The sequence below is a fragment of the Apium graveolens genome, chromosome 4 (genome assembly GCF_009905375.1).
Source record: "Apium graveolens cultivar Ventura chromosome 4, ASM990537v1, whole genome shotgun sequence".
Lineage (NCBI taxonomy): Eukaryota > Viridiplantae > Streptophyta > Magnoliopsida > Apiales > Apiaceae > Apium > Apium graveolens.
In genome coordinates, this window is record NC_133650.1 from 111,754,832 (window position 1) to 111,774,151 (window position 19,320).

At 36.0% G+C, this 19,320-nt stretch overlaps 1 protein-coding gene across 2 annotated transcripts; it reads left to right on the top strand.

Annotated features, from left to right (window-relative positions):
• Nucleotides 1-2,222: 2,222 nt before the first annotated feature.
• Nucleotides 2,223-4,921, top strand: LOC141719058 (uncharacterized). Of its 2 annotated transcripts, none has more exons than XR_012574015.1 (4): nucleotides 2,223-2,381; nucleotides 3,451-3,579; nucleotides 3,893-4,256; nucleotides 4,688-4,921. XR_012574015.1 is itself a non-coding variant. In XM_074521442.1 (4 exons), the coding sequence occupies exons 2-4, from the start codon at nucleotides 3,459-3,461 to the stop codon at nucleotides 4,764-4,766; spliced, it is 555 nt and encodes a 184-aa protein (XP_074377543.1). In that variant the 5' UTR covers nucleotides 2,223-2,381; nucleotides 3,451-3,458; the 3' UTR covers nucleotides 4,767-4,921. The 2 variants fall into 2 exon arrangements, 1 of the variants encoding a protein (XP_074377543.1); XM_074521442.1 differs by having other exon boundaries at nucleotides 4,697-4,921.
• The last annotated feature ends 14,399 nt before the right edge of the window (nucleotides 4,922-19,320 follow it).

Genomic DNA, 19,320 nt, shown 5'->3' on the forward strand with positions numbered 1-19,320 from the left:
TGGTGACGGCCCATATGTTGGCGTTGCCGGATGGAAAAGGAGATATTTTTTTTGATTTGTAGTGACGCTTCGCATAAGGAATTAGGGTGCTTCTTATACAGCACAACAAGGTAATCACGTACGCGTCAACACAACTAAGGGAATATAAAATTCGATATCCCCACCCATGAGCTTGGGCTCGTGGCAATAGTTTTTCCCTAAAGGTTGGAGGCACTACTTGTATGGAGAAAAGTGCGAGATTTACATAAACCATAAGTTCTCTAGTACATTTTCACGCAGAAAGAGCTCAACATGCGCCAGAGGAGGTGGTTAGAGCTAATCAAGGATTACGATTATGAGAGTCTTTATCATCCAGGGAAAGCCAAAATGGTGGCTAATGCCCTTAGTATAAAAGAGAGACTCAAGATGAAAATGTCTTTGAGAGAGTTGACAAGAGATTTTGAGAAAATGGAAATAGAAGTAAAGGTAACCGAAGCCGGTACCGAAAAGCTGTTTGAGATCGCAATACAGCCCGAATTATTGGAGAAGATCATATTGTGCCAAGAAAAAAGTGATGAATAGAGGCAGAGAACCAATGACCGGAGAAGAGATTAATACCTAGAAAGATGATGAGGGAATAATGAGGTATCCCTACAGAATTTGGGTTCCAAATGTTCAAGAGCTTAAGGACTGGATCTTAGATGAAAGTCATAGTTCGAGGAATAAGATTTAGGGCAAACCCTGAATGTGATAGTCAGGGAGGACGCCATCAAGATAGAAGGAACCCATAACATAATGAAGTGGAAAATGAGGATTTAAAATATGTAGGATGACCCCGATTATGGGGAGGATGAGAAAACATTTCATACTGAGAAAACAGAAGTCGAGCAAGATAGGGAGAACCAGGACGGTACTCCTATACAGAAATTCATGGACCTGTCTAAACAAAAATTATACTTTTATTCCCAAACACCACCCTGAGGAAATAATGCGGTGGAAAATTCTTTCAGGACCTTTAAGTCACTAAGCTCTCAGAGTTCCAAGGAACAAGCTGACCTAGCCGATGTTTGATAAGTGTTTTGTTATCATCAAGTTAAACCCAAATTTATGCCTACAGTTCTAGTAGACATAAATAGGGGGAGATTGTTAGGAATATGTGTATTAGTTTGATGATAAGTTAAACAAAACACTTAAGTAGAAATCTAGTGTTTGTAGCCTCAACGGATAAGACCATTTTGGCTATCCGTTGAATGAGTAGCTTTACTTAGAAATAAATTTAGTATTGTAGCACATTTCATTCTCTGTATTTAATTTGTAATTCTTAGATGTTGTGGGAAGTTATCAGTCATGTTGACTACTAGTGGATATGCAAATAGGAGGGCTAATTGTAAATATTTCATGCCTTGTAATTTTGTATAAGTGAAGTAGTATCAACTGATATTAAAGGCCTTCAACGGATGAGAAACAAAGCTTCAACGGATGTCTCTAAAGCTTCAACGGATAACATCCATCAACGGATGAGTGCTTCAACGGATAAAGCTTCAACTGCTAATGCATCAACGGATAAAGCTTCAACGGATAAAGTCATCAACGGATGAAAGCTTCAACGGATGCTTAGTTCAATAACAGTTGATAGTGACAATTCATAAGCTGACAGAGGCACATGGGTTGACAGAGACAAACTGGAATGTGGCAGCCTCTAGGAGTGCAGTATTCCATTCTGGTGCAAACAAGGAAGTATTCAAAGATTCACAGCTAAACCTAAATTGCATTGGATAGAGAAATGAAGAAGAAACATGTGAAGAATCTTTTAATTGTATTTTACAGTTTTATCTTCACTTGTAAACTTGGTGATATATAAACCAAGTAGCAGCTAGTAATTAGATGGTGAATTTTCCAGAGCTGTTTAGAAAAATCCAGAGAGAAAATCATCTAGTTTGTACTAGGACGCAGCTGTGATTTAATTCTTTGAATCACAGATTTTCTGAAATAACACATCTCTGGTGGAACAACAGTTTTTTAACTGCTTTTTCAGCACTTTTCCGAAAAACAGCTTTTAAATTTTACCAAACAGTTTTTTAACTGCTTTTCAGCAAAAAACTGATGTTGCTGTCTGCAACAGCAATACCAAACATAGCCAAAGTACTTGCATTAATAACGCCGGTAACTCGATTACGAAGGGAAGTGAAACTACTTTATTTACCCACCACATGCTTTCCTTTTTTTTTAAAACCGGCGTTAATATCTTCAATAGTAGATAAAGGATAGGAGTATTTGTTTACCTACTCAACCCAACCCCGCTTATTAAATCTGAATTGGGTTGCTTTGCAGTGAAGAAGCATCAAACGATACACACAGTCTATACAAATATTGTTTCTCCGCAATGGTCTCCATGTACAATTGTATGTCTATTATACCTTTTTTCTTAACCCCACTTGATTCTTTGATGTTGTTTTCTTATAATAAAGTAGTCTATATATATATATGCATCTGTGCTTAGTAGATTGTAATTATTTTCTATAAATTTTACTGCTTCTTTTAACATATTGTGAATGAAACCTGTACTATATATATTTATACAAATAATTTATCTTTTTTCTGATAATATCCTCAAAACTTAGAATAAGGTTAAGGGGAACATTTTATACATTATAGTTGGAATACCATTAAACCTGTGATAGATCGATTACTTTGCAGTTCAGATATATGTACAGTTTCTCATTTTAATCTCATGATTAAAAGAAAATAAAAATTTGTATGCGATAATAATTGAGGACTTGAGTTTTGCATATTTGTTACGGGCTGCTAATTAAGCCATGTTTATATTTCATTTTTAAAATAACTGCCCTGCACCTTCCTGAGATATTTGTGGTTTTGCTACTATTTGAGCTGGAGCAAAGTGTGTTTCTCAGCTTATTTAAATGGGAGAAGCATGTTTTGGTTTAACTTTTTTTTTTAAAAAAAAAATGGAATTTAGCTGCATTATGTTTGTGATTACCAATTTATTGTGTTAGTGTTGGTTGCCTCATTCTAATGTTAGTGGTCATATACTCATATGTGAAACAAAAACGATAATTTTTGGTGTTAAAATGGAACTTGTAGTCTAGTAATAGTCCTAAATTGACACTGAATATATCTAAATTTTTCATTTCTCAACCATACTACTTTTAAATTCATAATTATGTAGGTCACCGTTATGTCAATTATTCATCCCCCCTATCCCATTTGTTAGCCTATGTGGCAATTATAACATATATACTAGCATCAATTATAGGCTTCTATCTGAGGTTATTATCGGTTTGCTCCCTAATTATAGCAGTTGTTATTTTACATCCATGTTTAGCATTGCACTGGAGTGGTACTTTTTTGTTATGGTGGAAAATTATAGATTATAGATAACGGTGCGGTGCGGTGGAGATTAACAAATTTGTGATGTTTGAATAATTTAAAAACTGAAATATTGTTTATCAGTGACCTAGATGTGCAAGCTTCTACCTAAGGTTATTATGACGGTGCAACGAACCACAACTGTAGGGGGGCTCCAGTGTGATATATCGAAATGGCACCAGCTGCGACTAGATGGTTCATCAACACGTTTATGTAAGTCAACTTACAAATTGAGATTAAATAATACATAAGTACTTCACAGTTTCCAGTTTAAATATTTCCCTGTTTTACCTTACACAAGAAACTATTGTATGATTCAAAATCATTCATAAATCATTTCTAAGAAAAAATAGTAAAAATCTAAACCTGTGTTGCTACTGTATATAAATCTATATTCATGGTTTAAGTGATGGCATTGCAGTAAGTGCTTATAGGTTGTATTGTGATTATCCCTATAATAGTGAATAACTGTCTTTAGTTATGAACTTGAAATTTTTTAGTTAGTTAATTTGTCCACTTCTTGTAGGTACTAGTCTCGCAGAAGACAAGAACATACCTTATTCAGACAAAGCCCTTGCTAACACCAAAGAGGAACAGCTGGGCTACGGCCCCAAATCAGAGTTCAAGTGTATCAACTCTGATTCTTCCACTGACAATTCTGATAACGACGTTTTTTTTTATGAAGCGGAAATCAGAGCTATAGACATGGAAGAAAGAGAAGCTCAAATTCAAACAGAAATCCTTGCTAACACAGAGGGAGAGCTTTATCGCTACAACCCGAAAATCAAGTACGAACCACTGAAACGATATGATGTCCCCAGATTCGTCTTCTCTGAGGACTCCTCCACCGACTGTTCTGACATAGAATCTGAGGCCAAAATGAAACCATGGTTTGTTTGTTTATCCATTGCAATTTTATTCTATGCATCCTCTCTGTTTCGCAGGCTTTCTTATTTTTTTTCTGTTTTATCCATCACTATTTATTCTACGTATCTTAAATTCTACATGTATGCCGAAATTTAGGCATAAATAAGTATCACTGTGTGTAAAAAGTTGCCTGAATTCAAGAGAGGGCTGTATCTCTTCTATGCATTTCTTTTACTTCATCCATGATGAAAATTAGGTATATATGTGTCACTGTATATATGTACTTGTATGAAATTTAAAAGGGTGTTTTGAAGAAACCGGTTAGGGGGGTCATTGACGCCATCTCTCCAGTACTTAGCACTTTTTTTAATTGAAAGCCACTTTCTTAATTATAACTTACAATTCTGTGAGATTTAACTCCTAATTATCAGTGCACTTTCTCTATTTGATCAAGAGTGCACAGGTTAAACACGGAGCCAGGGCGGTTTGATCCATGGTTAAGAGGGCAGCTTGGTTGTGGAGCAAAACAATGAAAATTGTAATTTCACTTAAGGTCAAGTTAATCGAATATTATTTAGCAAAAAAAAAAAGTTTGTGAAATATTATATTAAAGTTGTTTACATTTTGATTTTGTTAGACCTACATTCTACTGAATTAATGCTTCTGGTTAAAATTTGTTGGACCTGCATTTTGTTGTGTAATTTATTTTTGTCAAATTTCTAATTCACAATTATTTCTAAACGAAAGTTTAAGGGTGTAAAGTGAATGATACTTTTTGTGTTAAGAACTAATTTTATTGTTTACTAATTTTATACCTCCGTTCATTTGAATCAAACTTCATATGTAAAAACTATAATGATATAAAAACTAGATGGAGAGAGAGAGAACAGAGAGAGAAAGAATGGTATTTAGGGAGGCTTTTTCAAATTCAAATTTGATCATCTTCAAGCTTCCAATAATCAGGGGTCAGCCGGTAAGAAGCTTAATTACAGAGAGGATGCTTCTAAAGAACAGCAAAGAGATGAGGCCTTGAGCTATTAGTTCTTATTGGAAAAGGAGTTAGCCTCAGCTCTTGCTAAGGGTAATTTTAGGTTGCTAGATTTAGCTTTGCTAGAACTAAGTTCCTCAAGTCAAAAATAGATAAGGGACTTTTGTCGAAATGTTTAGAAGGGGATGAGGAGGCACTCTGTTCTGCGAGGCGCTCCCTCATGAATAATGGATGGTGGGAGAAGGCAAATAGGATGGTGATCAACTCAAACGCTTCTGAAAACAAGTTTTTTAATGATAAAAAAACTGATAATGATAAGTTACTGGAAGATTTCATTTGGGCAAATAAAGAGCTTGTTCACCCTAATGTTCTGGAGATGATCGTGAATGGAGATGATGAAGGAATTAATATGGCGCTTAATCATATTCATTATGGTACTCTAAAAGCGGCTCGTGACATTAAGGAACTTAAATCTTTACAGGCGAGTTGTAAGGGCTCAAAGGAGGAATGGGGCAAGTCTGATGAAAAAAACAAAAAAGAAAAAGTGTGGGATATTGAGGATGATTTCATCAGAGACCATAAGCTCTTGGTAGATGATTGGATCTTTAAAGAGGCAACTAAAGGGGAGGATTTTTACATCAACAGAGCTTTATACCAAATTCACTCTAGGATTCTTAAAGAAGCAAAGGACTCGTCTTCCCAAAGCACACAATATTGGAGAAATATGGTCACTGTCCTACTTTCAAACATGTTCTTCTAAAAAAGAAGGCATCTGACATTAGTTCAAATGTTCAGGCTCCAAAAATAAATGGGATGCCTCATAAACTTAAAAAAGTTGAGGTAGATACGGTCTTTGTCTCAAATCTTCCCACTAATGCTCTAACTAAAGACATTTGGTCATTATTCAAAAAATTAGGCTTAACATTTTAGATTCACTGGGCTATGAGGGAATCTTGGTTCGCAGTATCTCCAGCAAGAAATTTCTGCTAACGTTTCAGGATCACATGTATTTTGAGACAATTGATATTGAGCATTTGGGATTGGGTTTCCTGGATTGTGTTAAGGCTAATTCGAAAAATACTGTTATTCCTAGAATAGCTTATATTAAGTGCCTCGGCTTGCCTTTAAAACTGTGGAGCAGCGGTACTTTTAGCAACTTAGCATTTAACTGGTGAGAATTGCTAGGAGTGACTAATGCTGTTGACAATGAATCTGCTTTTAAACTCCCAGTTTTAAAAATTGCCACATTTATTAATGAAGACTTAAGTGGTAAATTTTGGATCAATTTTGAAGGTAGGATGATGGAAGTTTGCTGTAGTGAGGAATCTTCGGGATATCAGGAGTAGGAATTCGATGAGATAGAACCAGATGGGGGTTTGAGTTGTAAAAGAAATATCTCAGAAGAATTAGAGGAAAGTGTACATAGTGAAGTTAGTGAAAGGAAGCAGTACAAAGGGGTAGAGTTAAATGTGAGTACTAATGATATTTCAGTATCAAATGAGGAATGTGTGGATGATGTTCGGATAGACAATGCTCCTTCTCACTCATTGGAATTAACTCCCACGGAGAAAGTAGAGGCCGTAACAACTATATGGAAGCCAAGAGATGGAGAGCACAGTGCTATAACCTCAGAAAATCAGGATTCACCGAGTGAAATGATTTCTTTGCAATCAAATCAACCAGTTCAAGCCCCATAATCGTCTATATTAATGGTTGCGAAGAACATGGAAAATCTTAAAATCTTGAAGAAAAGAGGACGTCCCAGAAAGAAATTCTCAAATATGCCTGTTAAGGCATTTCATATTCCAGGATTCCCATGGAAACCTGCCTCTGGTCGTAAGAAAGTTAAAGCAAATCAGTTGGTGGCTAGCACTGTCGGTAATATTGAGGCCCTTTATATCCTGGAAACAGGTAAGCTCATGGGACTAGTGGTGGAGGGGTCTGATAAGGAAGCACTAGAAAACATAACTAAGTGCTTATAAATCCAGGTAAGCTTTTGCTCCCCTCCTTTATTCAAACTGATAAGTCTTCTTATGGATAAGTTATCAATTTTAAGTTGGAATGTAAGATGATTGACATCTTCAGTAAATAGAAATAATGTCAAAAGGTTAGTGTTGAAAAATAAGCCAAGTGTCATTTGTTTGTAAGAGTCGATGTGCACTATTAAGCTAGATAGTGTTAAGTATTCAATGGGAGTTAATGATGTATCTTGTTTTGCTGATGTCCCTTCAACTAGGTTATCTGGTGGTTTGGTTAATTTTTGGGACCCTTCAGTCTTGAAGATAGATGTAATCAGCACTAATAAGTATTGGATAGGTTTAAGATGAGTGATAATATCCTCCAAAGTTCAAGTCTTCATTGTGAATATTTATGCTCCCAAAAATACTCAAAAAAAAGTTGTAGTTTGGAACGCATTGATGGAGGTGGTAATGAAGGAAAATGGTAGTTGTGTTTGCATTATTGGAGATTTTAACTGTGTTAGAAAGGCTGAGGAGAGGAAAGGATATCTATATAGAGAATCAGATACTCAGGTTTTCAATAAATTCATTCTGAATTGTGAGTTATATGATGTTACTTTCTGTAATTCATGCTTTACTTGGTGTGGTCCAAAGCAGAAGCTTAGCAAGCTGCAAGCTGGATAGAGCTTTGATTAACGAGAATTGGATGGTACATGGCTGTTGGGAAATAACTACTTTGGACAGGAAAAACTCAGATCATACGGCCATTATCCTGTGAAGTAGTAACCGAAATTGGGGCCCCAAGCCTTTCAAATTTTTTGATCACTGGTTAGAGAACGAAGATCTGGTATACTCAGTGACAGAGAAATGGAATCAAGCTGGTAAGATAGATTTGCAATGCAAATTGAGGGTAACCAAATCTTTTGTTAAGGTTTGGAATAAAGAGGTTAATGGAGATATAAATGCAAAAATAGCTCAAATGGAATATCTTTAGTACCAAGAAGATGAAAACGGGGCAAGCGACATAGACAAGCATGAGACAGCTGATAAATTGCATCAGTTGTATAGTGATAGGGCTCGTATGCTTAGCCAAAAGTCAAGACTGAAATGGCAACTGGAAGGCGATCGTAACACCAGGTTTTACCATAACTGGACCAAAAAAAGATGGAACAAGACCCAGATTCTACAAATTTGTTGGAACAATCAGTGGCTTTATGACAAGAAAGAGATTGATATGGCTTTTTTGAGCCACTTTAAATCTTTCTCTAATAAAAGAAATGTTCCCAGAATTTTTTCACTTGGGAATCTAGTCCGGGTCAAGTTAAGATGCAAAAGAAATGGCTAAACAGGTTAAAGAAGCTTTGCGGAAAAGTCCATCAAATAAAGCTCCGGGTCCAGACGGTTTTAGTACGGAGTTCTTTAAAAAAATGTGGGAAGTAATTAAAGTTGATATCTTCTCAATGGTTGAAATTTTTTTCAACTCTGGCTCTCTCCCTAAGGGCATAAACTCGTCCTTCGTAGCATTAGTTCCGAAGTGTGATAACCCAACCAAGGTGATAGAGTTTCGACCTATTAGCCTCATTAACTCATGCATGAAATTAATCACCAAAATTCTTGCAATGAGGCTAAATAGAGTTTTAGCAAAGTTAATAGATTCCACTCAATCGGACTTCATGAAAGGCAGGCAGACTGCTGATAGCATCTTGGTAGCCTCCGAAATTTTGCAAGGTTTAAAGGTTGGTAGTCAAAAAAGAGTTATTTTGAAAATTAGTTTTGAGAAGGCCTTCGATACAATAGACGGGGAGTTTCTCTTGCATCTATTTGAAGAGTTAAACATCAATGCAAAATGGATAAATTGGTAGTCAATTATCCTCAGTCTCTCTAGAGCTTCTGTTCTAGTCAATGGTGTGCCTACCAAGGAATTCAGCCCTGAAAGGGGTTTACTTCAGGGTGATCCTTTATCGCCTCTGCTTTTTCAACTTGGTAGCAGATGTACTTTCATACTCTTCTTGACAAAGGTCAGTCCCTTGGACTTTTTCAAGACTTAAAAATTAGTAATGACTTCTCGGTCTCTCATCTGCAGTACGCGGATGATACGGTGATTTTTGTTAATAATGACACGAACTCTGTAAAAGGAGTTAAGTGCATCTTGCTACTCTTTTAAATCTTGACAGGTCTTAGAATAAATTTTGGAAAAAGTAAATTATATGGTTTTCATGAACAACCTCAAATGTTGGAGTTGTGGGCTCAAATCCTGAATTGTGAAATTGGTAGCGGTGATATTATTTACCTGAGTGCTAATATTTCGGCATCAGTCACCTCTATACAATTCTGGGATCCATTAGTGGACAAAATGAAAAAGAAATTAGCTACCTGGAAAACTCACGCTACTAATTCTGCTGGACGTTTAGTTCTTCTAAAAGCTGCTCTTGATAGCATTCCTGTTTTCTGGTTAAGTTTGTTCAAGTTACCAAAATTAGTTGTAAACAAGCTGGATATTATCAGGAAAGACTTCTTTTGGGGCCATTATAGCAATAATGGGTCAGTTAAGCGTAAGATGCACTTATTAAATTGGTCTTATCTCTGCAAGCCCAAGCAATTAGGTGGACTTGGCATATCCTCATTACATCATAAAAATTCAGTTTTTTTGTTTAAATGGCGGTGGAGAAGTTTGTAGGATCGTAGTGCCTTTTGGAATAGACTCCTACGTGAAAAATATGGGGGAACATAATACTTAACTTCCAGCATTTATCATGTACAAATGTGTCTTCTTCTATTGTTAAAGCTATTCAGGAAGTGGGTAACAAAGACAGTAAAATTGTAGAACTCTGATCAGGTGCTAAATGGGAAGTTAAAGATGGCCAGATATCATACTTTTGGGAGGATTATTGGATTGGTGACAAACCCCTAATGCATGTTTTCCCCGGACTGTGCAACATCTTAGAGAGGCAGCATAGCAGTGTGAAGCACTTCTTAAGTTTGTGGCATTTTACTATATATCACTCTGTTCAAGGATGGAGTAGGCAGTTTTGGGCCTGGGAGGAAGATTTTGTGAGTTAGTTGCACTAAATAATTTCCTCAGTTTCTCTTAAAGAAGGTACTGACTTGCTAAAATGGAATTTAACACATAACTGCTTTTCTGTAAAAGACTGTTATTTGGCACTTTTTGATCAAGTTAATGGCCAAGGTTTGAGATGGAGGAGAGTCTGGGACACTATGGTTCCTCCTAAGATTCATGTCTTCCTATGGAAATTATTTCATGGAATTCTCCCATTAAATGGCTTCTTGTTCAATAGAATGCAAGGTAACTTCCATTCTAATTTGTGTGGCTGGTGTGGCAACAATCAGGAGTCAATGGAACACTTATTTTTTCAGTGTGATTTGGCTACTTGGAGTTGGGAACATGTCAAAAGTTGGTGGGAGATAGACGTTTTGTCTGAGATGCAAAATTTCACTTCCATGCTAGATATATTTCACATTGGACTAAAGGGTGCAGTCTTTATATCTCGGAAAGTTACGGTTTCTGCTATATTATGGTCTATTTGGTTGTCTCGAAATTAATGGGCTTTTGAAAAAAATAGAATAAAAAAGTGTTCTCTTTTAATTATTATTAATCACCGATCATTCAATTGGCTTGAGGCAAAAGGCTTGGTTAGTCCAAATTTTGCTAATGCTTGGAATCTAGCTCCTAAAGGTTGTATCATTGCTAGTGGTTTTCAAAACAAAATGTGTTTTTTGGGAAAGCTCTGCATGAAATCAGAATACATTTGCCTAGTAGACGGCTCTTATAAAGTTTTTGGCCGGGCGAGGATCAAAGTAGGTATTGGGGGAGTAATTTTGAATAATACCCTCAAAAGTTTTCTATTTCTCTGGGCCAGTGATGGATACAAACCCTATAGAAGCTGAGGTAAAAGCTCTCGAATTCATTATTGAATTCTTACAGAATTCGATTTTCAAAGGACATCAGACTAGCATTTGTTCAGACTCTCTAGCAACTATTGATAGCATTAACCAAAAGATTCAATCAGGCTTAGTTTCAGATTTGAGATTAAATCTCTTTTATATTCCTAGAAAATATAACGATGCAACAGATTATCTTGCTAAAAAAGGAGCGCAGAATCCTTTAATCAGTAGTTGCTGGTTATGATGCTGCTATATGGGGAGACAATGGTAAATCAAGATTGGTCATCTGGGTTTTGGTTAAAGACATGTGTCACCTTTTTACTTATTTCAAGAAAGCATATAAAAAACTTTCTCCGGTTTATCTTCTATCAAAAAGCATGCCTAGAGTTTAGGTGGCTGGTCATCATTAGCTCCTTGGTATTCTCTATATCATCCAATTATATACAACCTCCCATTTCTCCTACTTATCAGTTGCAATTTCTCCTCCCCTTTTTCAAAATGACTTTTAACAACACCTGATTTCCTCTAGAAAGGGGGGTGATTAAGATTAATGTGCATGATGTTGTAGATGAAGTTGCGAATCACATAAATATCCTCAACACTCAACAGTATTGATCTAGTGGCACGTGATTATCTGGGAAGGTATGAATGGGGTATCATGGGTCCCTTGAGAGGTATGGACGGTCTTCCATCTCAAGTATAGTCCATCCATCTTGCAATGAATGAATCAGTCTTTCGTGGTCATTCTCATACTATCATAGAAACGGACAACATCCAAGCTATCAACATCTTGAATAACAATAAAGAAGAGATTCTGGAGGCAGAAAGTCTAACAGAAGCAGCCCAGCAAATTAGTGTGCTGCACTCAGAGCTAAATAAAGTTTTCGAGGATGGTTCTCAACCAAGGACATGTCGTATCTCAACCATATTCTCAACTCGTAACAGAGCTCCCATGTTTCTTGCAGAGTATGGTTTTAATCATTATGAGAGTTTGGTTGATGTCCCATATCGTTTTGGTAGGTTTGCTGAAGTTCTAGATCTCGAAAATGGGCTTGGACCACATCTTCCTGCTTTTGAAGTGCATCCAAATTTCGGCTTTGGCGAAGTTCTCAACCCAGCTTTCCTAACTACTCCGGCTACACATAACATGATGCAGATCTCAGAAAGCTTATTTGATACTCTCTTTTCAATGGCATTTGGTTTACAAAATAACATGCATGGTTTTAATGATAACATCCATTTTGGTGTTGATAACCAGGAAGGTAACCTTGCTTTAGAGCAGGCTCTACTTGTAGTCTCTCAAGCTGCTATAGTTGTCTCTAGGGGTTCTGCAAGTGCAGGCATAGTAATTAGGGATGCTCCACTCCCCCCCTCCCTCCCTCCCTCCCTGGATGTTGCAGAAGTTAAAGGCAAAGGTAAAGGTAAAATGTCTAATGATCTTAATGGAGAATTTGAAGTGAAGGGTTCTGGTATCTCTGATGTTCAAGATATCTTTCTGGTCTGGCAGCTCTCACAAGATGTTAACTCTGATATGACTAGCTCCTTTGAAGTGGGAAGCTCATCTAGGCGAGTTATAGCTCTAGATGATGTGGTGGTATAACTTGACGGGTGATAGAAAGAGTTGGTCTTTTTTCATAATGTTTCTAGTTATCTAGTTATCAGGTTCTAAGGTCTTAGTTTATTAGTGGGTCAGAGTATCAGTTCAGCAGTTTAATTTCAGTTGCTTTCAGTCTGTTCAGTGGTTTCTTTCAGGATTTGTAAATATCGTTAGGCTTTCTCTTAATATACTAGCTTTTCTAAAAAAGAGGATGATTTCAAACAATAGTATATTCGTAGAATAATGATACAACTAGCGTAAAAGTCTCGCACGAGCCTGTATATATATATCGAAATAATTTTTCGAATAAATTTGTATATATGTATATAAATAATTTATAATAGGAAAATGTTAAAAAAGATTATTTTTTTGCTTCAATTAATATTTTTACAGTAATTTCGTAACTTCGAATTTGGTTCTAATGAACAAATTTTTTTATTAGATTATATTTAATAAAATTTGAATAAGTATCTATATGATAAAATGCATTCAATAATTTTAAATTCGTAAAAATATTTCGATACGTTTTTAATTGTAGTGTGATAAATACTAATTTTTTTTTTGCAAAATCTATGAGTTAAGCCTCCTATATTTGTTATAATCTTGGATCAGGACGAACTCAAGTACATAATTATATATATATTGGGTTTATCGTATATTGATTAAAAAATATTTTGTAACTAACTCAAAAATTATATATTATTGAAGATTAAACTTTCAACTTATTCTACTCAAATTTATTAATTTAATATTTTTTATAAATTTGTGTATTTTATTTAATTATGTAATTAAAAAATAATAATCTTTAAATTGACTAATATATATATAGAGAGAGAGTGAGTTGAGTTCTGTGAAATCCCCATGTATATTAGAGACCCTAGAGACCTCTACTACAATTATTGGATTACTTTATAATCGTGTGACAAATACTAAAGTATGACACTGTAACTCCTTAGTTTTGATGATCACAACACAGCAAGCAATCATGTTGTTATTTGAGAATGTCTGCAGAATATAACAGCTTAATGCCATTGCTGTTTAAGTATCATGACAGCAAGCTATCATAAGACAGTAATCTATTTCAGCAAGCTATGATCTCGATTGTCAGAATAACAGCAAGCCAAGATGCACTGTCCAGATTCAACAAGGAAGTCGAATTTCATGGAGATTTTATAGGATCTTCATATATATCAGTTGTAAGGACTTCTCTAATATAATAAACGTGCATGATATATAGAGAGCTCATTTATAAAACATTTTTAATCATTCAAATTGATTTCCTAAAGAATAGGAGTTTGTTTCTCTTTCAAACTCTTTCTCCTATCTTTATTAAAACGTTTTATCCTCTACTAAATAGAAGAGATATTTTCTGAACGTTGGACTTCTGTGTTTCTCTTCTATCTAACGTACACATGAATGTTGGAAAAACCATCCCAACGATCTTACACGGTAGAATTGGATTCTAGCCGTTGTAATTTGTTGAGGCTGTTTTCAAACGTTAATGTGTGGTTATATAAGTGGTTTTCTTGCAGTTTTATGACAGACGACTTTGCAAGCAAGAACACATACAACTCCTGATCTTTATTGTTTCTAAAATACTCTCGAGCTCTAAATATATAAGCGTATTTTATTGAAGAGAGTTTATAATTTGAGTTGTAAACTTTATCATTGATTTGTATTGTTCAAATTGTATTGATTAGTTGCTGGATAAGTTGGCTAGGGAAACAAGGGTTTAGTGGTACTTGCTAGAGGAGTTTGTACTACGGGGTAGTATAGTACTTAGAGAGCAGGTTCTTAAACAGGGTTTCAGCAAGCCATTATCAGCAGCTGGGATAAAGGGAGATATATTGTTGTATTTTGTACTTGTAACCTTCATTGATCAATAATATATTCTCTTACCAAGTTGGTAAGGGATCAGGACGTAGACCATAGGGGCTTAGGGGTCGAACCTGGCTAAAATTCTTGTGTGTTCTATTTACTTTCCTGCACATTATTTTCTGCATTGTATTTAGTCATCTCAGCTTACTATCATTATCAGATTATAGTTCAGTTGATAAAATCTCAGTAAGCTATTATCGGGTAAAATTTAAAAGTAATCCTAGTTAGCCATAATCACCTATTCACCCCCCCTCTAGGTGTAATTTTAGTTGGTATCAGAGCTTTGGTATACTAATCTTTCTGTAACAGGAATAGTATTTGATCGAAATGGCTGACAAATATCCCGAAGGAACCTCAGATTACCGAGCACCTCTCTTGCTTGGTACAGAAAACTATAACTGGTGGAAAGGTCGCATGGAAGTGTATCTATCCAGGGAGCCACTAGCTTTGAGAGTTGTTCAGAAGGGTCCTTTTGAGTTCAAGGACAAAGAAGGCAAAGTGAAAGACGTTGATGATCTCACAGAGGCTGAACTAATCAAATACAGCTTCAATGGAAAGGCTAGGAATTCTCTCATGAATGGGTTATGTCCTAGTGAATGTGATAAAGTCTCTTCATGCAAATCAGCTAAAGAGATATGGGATACTCTGGAATTGTATCACGAAGGATCCAAGAGTTTAAGAAAGGTGAAATTGAGTAAACTAATGAATGAGTTTGGAAATTTCAAGCTTCAAGACGGAGAAACTATTCGAGAAAGTCAAGCTAGATTCCAGATAAATCTGAATGCCTTAAAGCAGCTTGGCAAACATATCCCACAAGAGGAAATCAACATGAAGATACTTAGTGCTGTGCCATTTATCTATGAACCAAAGGTAACAGCTCTAGAATCCTCTCCAACTATAGATACTATGGATCAATTGGCTGTTTTTGCAGAATTGGAACAATTTGAAAGCAAAATCAAGGAAAGCCAATCAAGTTCGATGTAAGCACCAGTTGCTCAAATGAAGCAATTAGCTCTTCACACTAATGATAGCTTACTGGAATCTGAAGATGAGTCAGACGAAAAACTAGCTTTAATATCCAGAAAGATCAGAAAGATGATCGAGAAGAAGAACAAGCTGAAAAGAGATAAAGGCAGATTTTCCAACAACAAGAAGCCCAACAAGGATTCTAAAGATCAGACATGCTTTGAATGTGGAAAGCCAGGCCATTATAAGCGGGATTGCTACAAATTGAAGTCAAAACAGCAAACTGTCTTCAAGGATAAGAAGAAAGCTAAAGCTCTAATGACTTGGAGTGATGATGACTCGGTTTCCAGTGATGATTCAAGTGGAGACATGGTCAATCTTGCCCTAGTTGGACTTGATGATGATTCTGTTCGAGGAAATTCAGAAAGTGGATACCTAGAAAGTGATTCAGAAGAAGATCAGAGTGAGGTAAACTCTTGTAAATATAATTTATCTTCTGAAAATATTGTTTTGGAACCACTAACCATGCAGGAATGTAAGAATGTATCTATGGGTGAATATTATTCTCTTAAAGCTGAAAATAGCAAGCTAAAAGAGAAGAATAATTATCTCAAGACTATGATTCAAGATTTGATGAGCAAAGTAGATACTTGGATTGACAAGAAGGTACCTACACAAGCTGACAAAGAGGCTGAAATCAAGGATCTTCAAGCTAAAGTTAGTCATATGGAAAACTTCAACAAAATTCTCCTCAAAAGAAACAAGACTCAATTAATGGAGATCACAGAGTTAAAGAAGGAGATTGAAGCAAGGGATGAATGTTTGGAGCTGTTCAAACTCAGAGAATCAATAGATGCAACACCTTCAAATCAAGCAGAAGAACCATCTCAGCAAGCTGAAATCATAAGTCAGCAAGCTGAAAAGATTGATCTGCTCACAAAGGAAGTGGAGGATCTAAAAAAGGGCATGGGATCATTTGTTCAAGGAGAAGAAAGTCTCAAATCTATGATGAACAACACAAATATTCCATTGGTCAGAGAAGGAATTGGAATGAATGCAAACAAGAAGGACAAAGCTCTAAGATATGAAGGAAAACATGGCATACCCTATGATTATGCTATGCCTTGGAAGATATGCAACAGATGTGGAAAGAAAGGGCATCTTGAAAAGCATTGTAAAGTTCAGAATGGACAAAAATCATACCATGGAGGAAACAAACAGAAAACAGCTTACTATGATCAGAATGGCAGAACAAAGACAGCTTACCATCATCAGGCTGGCAGAGTTAAATCACCTAGATTTATCCAAAAATGGATAAAGAAATCTGATTTACATGTTTTATATGTTTTATCTGCTAACCATGTCGGACCCAACAAACTTTGGGTACCAAAAGGTTGAGTTGTTTTATTTGTTTTGTAGATGTGTCTTGCCGCTCGAGTCAAATCAACTCAATGGATTTTAGATAGCGGATGTACTAGACATATGAGTGGAGACAAAGCACAATTCTTGAGTCTTCAGATGAAAAAGGGTGGAAGAGTGACTATTGGTGATAGCAAAACTCTTCAAATTTTTGGAAAAGGTAAAATAGGTAATAAACACATTTCAATTGATAAAGTTCAATATGTTAAAGGCCTTAAATATAATCTGCTTAGCATAAGTCAGTTATATGATGATGGTCATACTGTTAACTTTGGTATTGATAAGTGTATTATTACTATTGGTACTAACAAAGTCCCCCTAGTTGCTAGAAGGGAAGGAAATATATATATTTTGGACTTTGAGTTGCAGAAAACAGCTTGCTGTCTTGCTGCAATAGACACTGATCCTTATGTTTGGCATAGAAGATTGGGTCATGCTCACATGGACTTACTTAACAAGCTTTCAAAGAAGAAGCTAGTCAGAGGTTTACCCAAAATCAAGTATGTCAAGACTGAGGTGTGTTCGGCATGCCAATTAGGCAAGCAAATTAGAAGTACTCACAAAGCAAAGAAAATGGTATCTACTTCTAAACCCTTAGAACTTTTACATTTAGACTTATTTGGTCCAGAAGCTTATAGAAGTATAGGAGGTAAGCAATATGGTTTTGTAATTGTTGATGATTATTCTCGTTTTACATGAGTATTGTTTCTTAGAACTAAAGATGCTGCTTTTAATGAGTTTGAGAAACTAATTAAATTACTTGATAATAAGCTCAATACAAAGCTTGTAGGAATAAGGAGTGATCGAGGTGGTGAATTCCAAAAAGACTTTGTTACTTATTGTGAAGAAAGAGGAATATCACATGAATTCTCGGCTCCAAGGACTCCACAACAAAATGGTGTGGTGGAACGCAAGAATAGGTCACTGCAAGAGACAGCAAGGACTTTTTTGCAAGAAAGCAAGTTACCTAGAAGTTTTTGGGCAGAAGCAGTCAACACAGCATGCTATGTTCTGAATAGAGTATTGATAAGACCTATTTTGGACAAGACTCCATATGAATTGCTCAAGAAAAAGAGGCCCAACATCAGTTACTTCAGAATCTTTGGCTCAAAGTGTTTTGTGCTCAAGACAATTGGTAATGATGGTAAATTGGATGCTAAATCTTATGAAGCTATTTTTCTTGGTTATTCTATAAATAGTAAAACCTATAGAGTTTATAATTTGTTTAAGCATATTGTTGAGGTATCTATAGATGTTACTTTTCAAGAACCTAACAATGATCTTCCAAGAGACGAGGAAGATGATGCAGGTGAAGCTGGACAATAGCAAGCTGAAATAGAGAAGGCTACTCCAAAACAGCAAGCTGAAACAGAGACTGCCTCAGGAAATCAGCAAGCAGAACCTTCTACTCCAGTTGATGATGCAATTGTAAAGATGGCAAAGATGACTCTTGATGGTCCTAGAGGAAATAGAGCAAAGGATAAAATGCCAATCTATGATGGTGAAGACTTAGCTCCTCCATCTAAGATAAGGAAGACTTCACATGAAGATATTGCAAAACATTTATTGCCAAAAGCTACACGGACAGTGAAGAATCACCCTCCAGAACAGGTTATTGGTGATATTTCTGATGGTCTCAAGACAAGAAAAGGCACTGCAAATTTTTGTGCTTATGCTGCATTTTTAGCTCAAGAGGAACCCAAGAATGTCAAAGAAGCACTTGAAGATGAAAATTGGATCACGGCTATGCAAGAAGAACTCAATCAATTCGAACGATGTGATGTTTGGGAACTAGTCAAGCCACCAAAGGATGCTTCAATCATGGGTACAAAATGGATTTTCAAAAATAAAGTGGATGAATTTGGTACTGTTACTCGAAATAAAGCAAGGCTCGTAGCACAAGGGTTCAACCAACAAGAAGGCCTTGACTTTGATCAAACTTATGCTCCAGTAGCTAGATTGGAATCAATTAGGATGCTTCTTGCTTATGCATGCTACAAGAAGATCAAGCTACAACAAATGGACGTCAAAAGTGCTTTTTTAATGGATTTCTGGAAGAGGAAGTTTATGTTAAGCAACCCCCTGGTTTTGAACATGAACAATATCCGGACTATGTTTACAAGCTCAAGAAGGCATTATATGGCTTAAAGCAAGCACCAAGGGCTTGGTACAAGAGGCTTAGTAAGTTTTTGATCAAAAATGGCTTCATTCGAGGTAAAATTGATCCTACTTTATTTACTAAGCAAAATGGTAATGATATTTTGATTGTCCAGATATATGTAGATGATATAATCTTTGGATCCACTAATGATTCTATGTGTGAGTGGTTTTCTAAGTGTATGAGCAGTGAATTTGACATGAGCATGATGGGTGAGCTC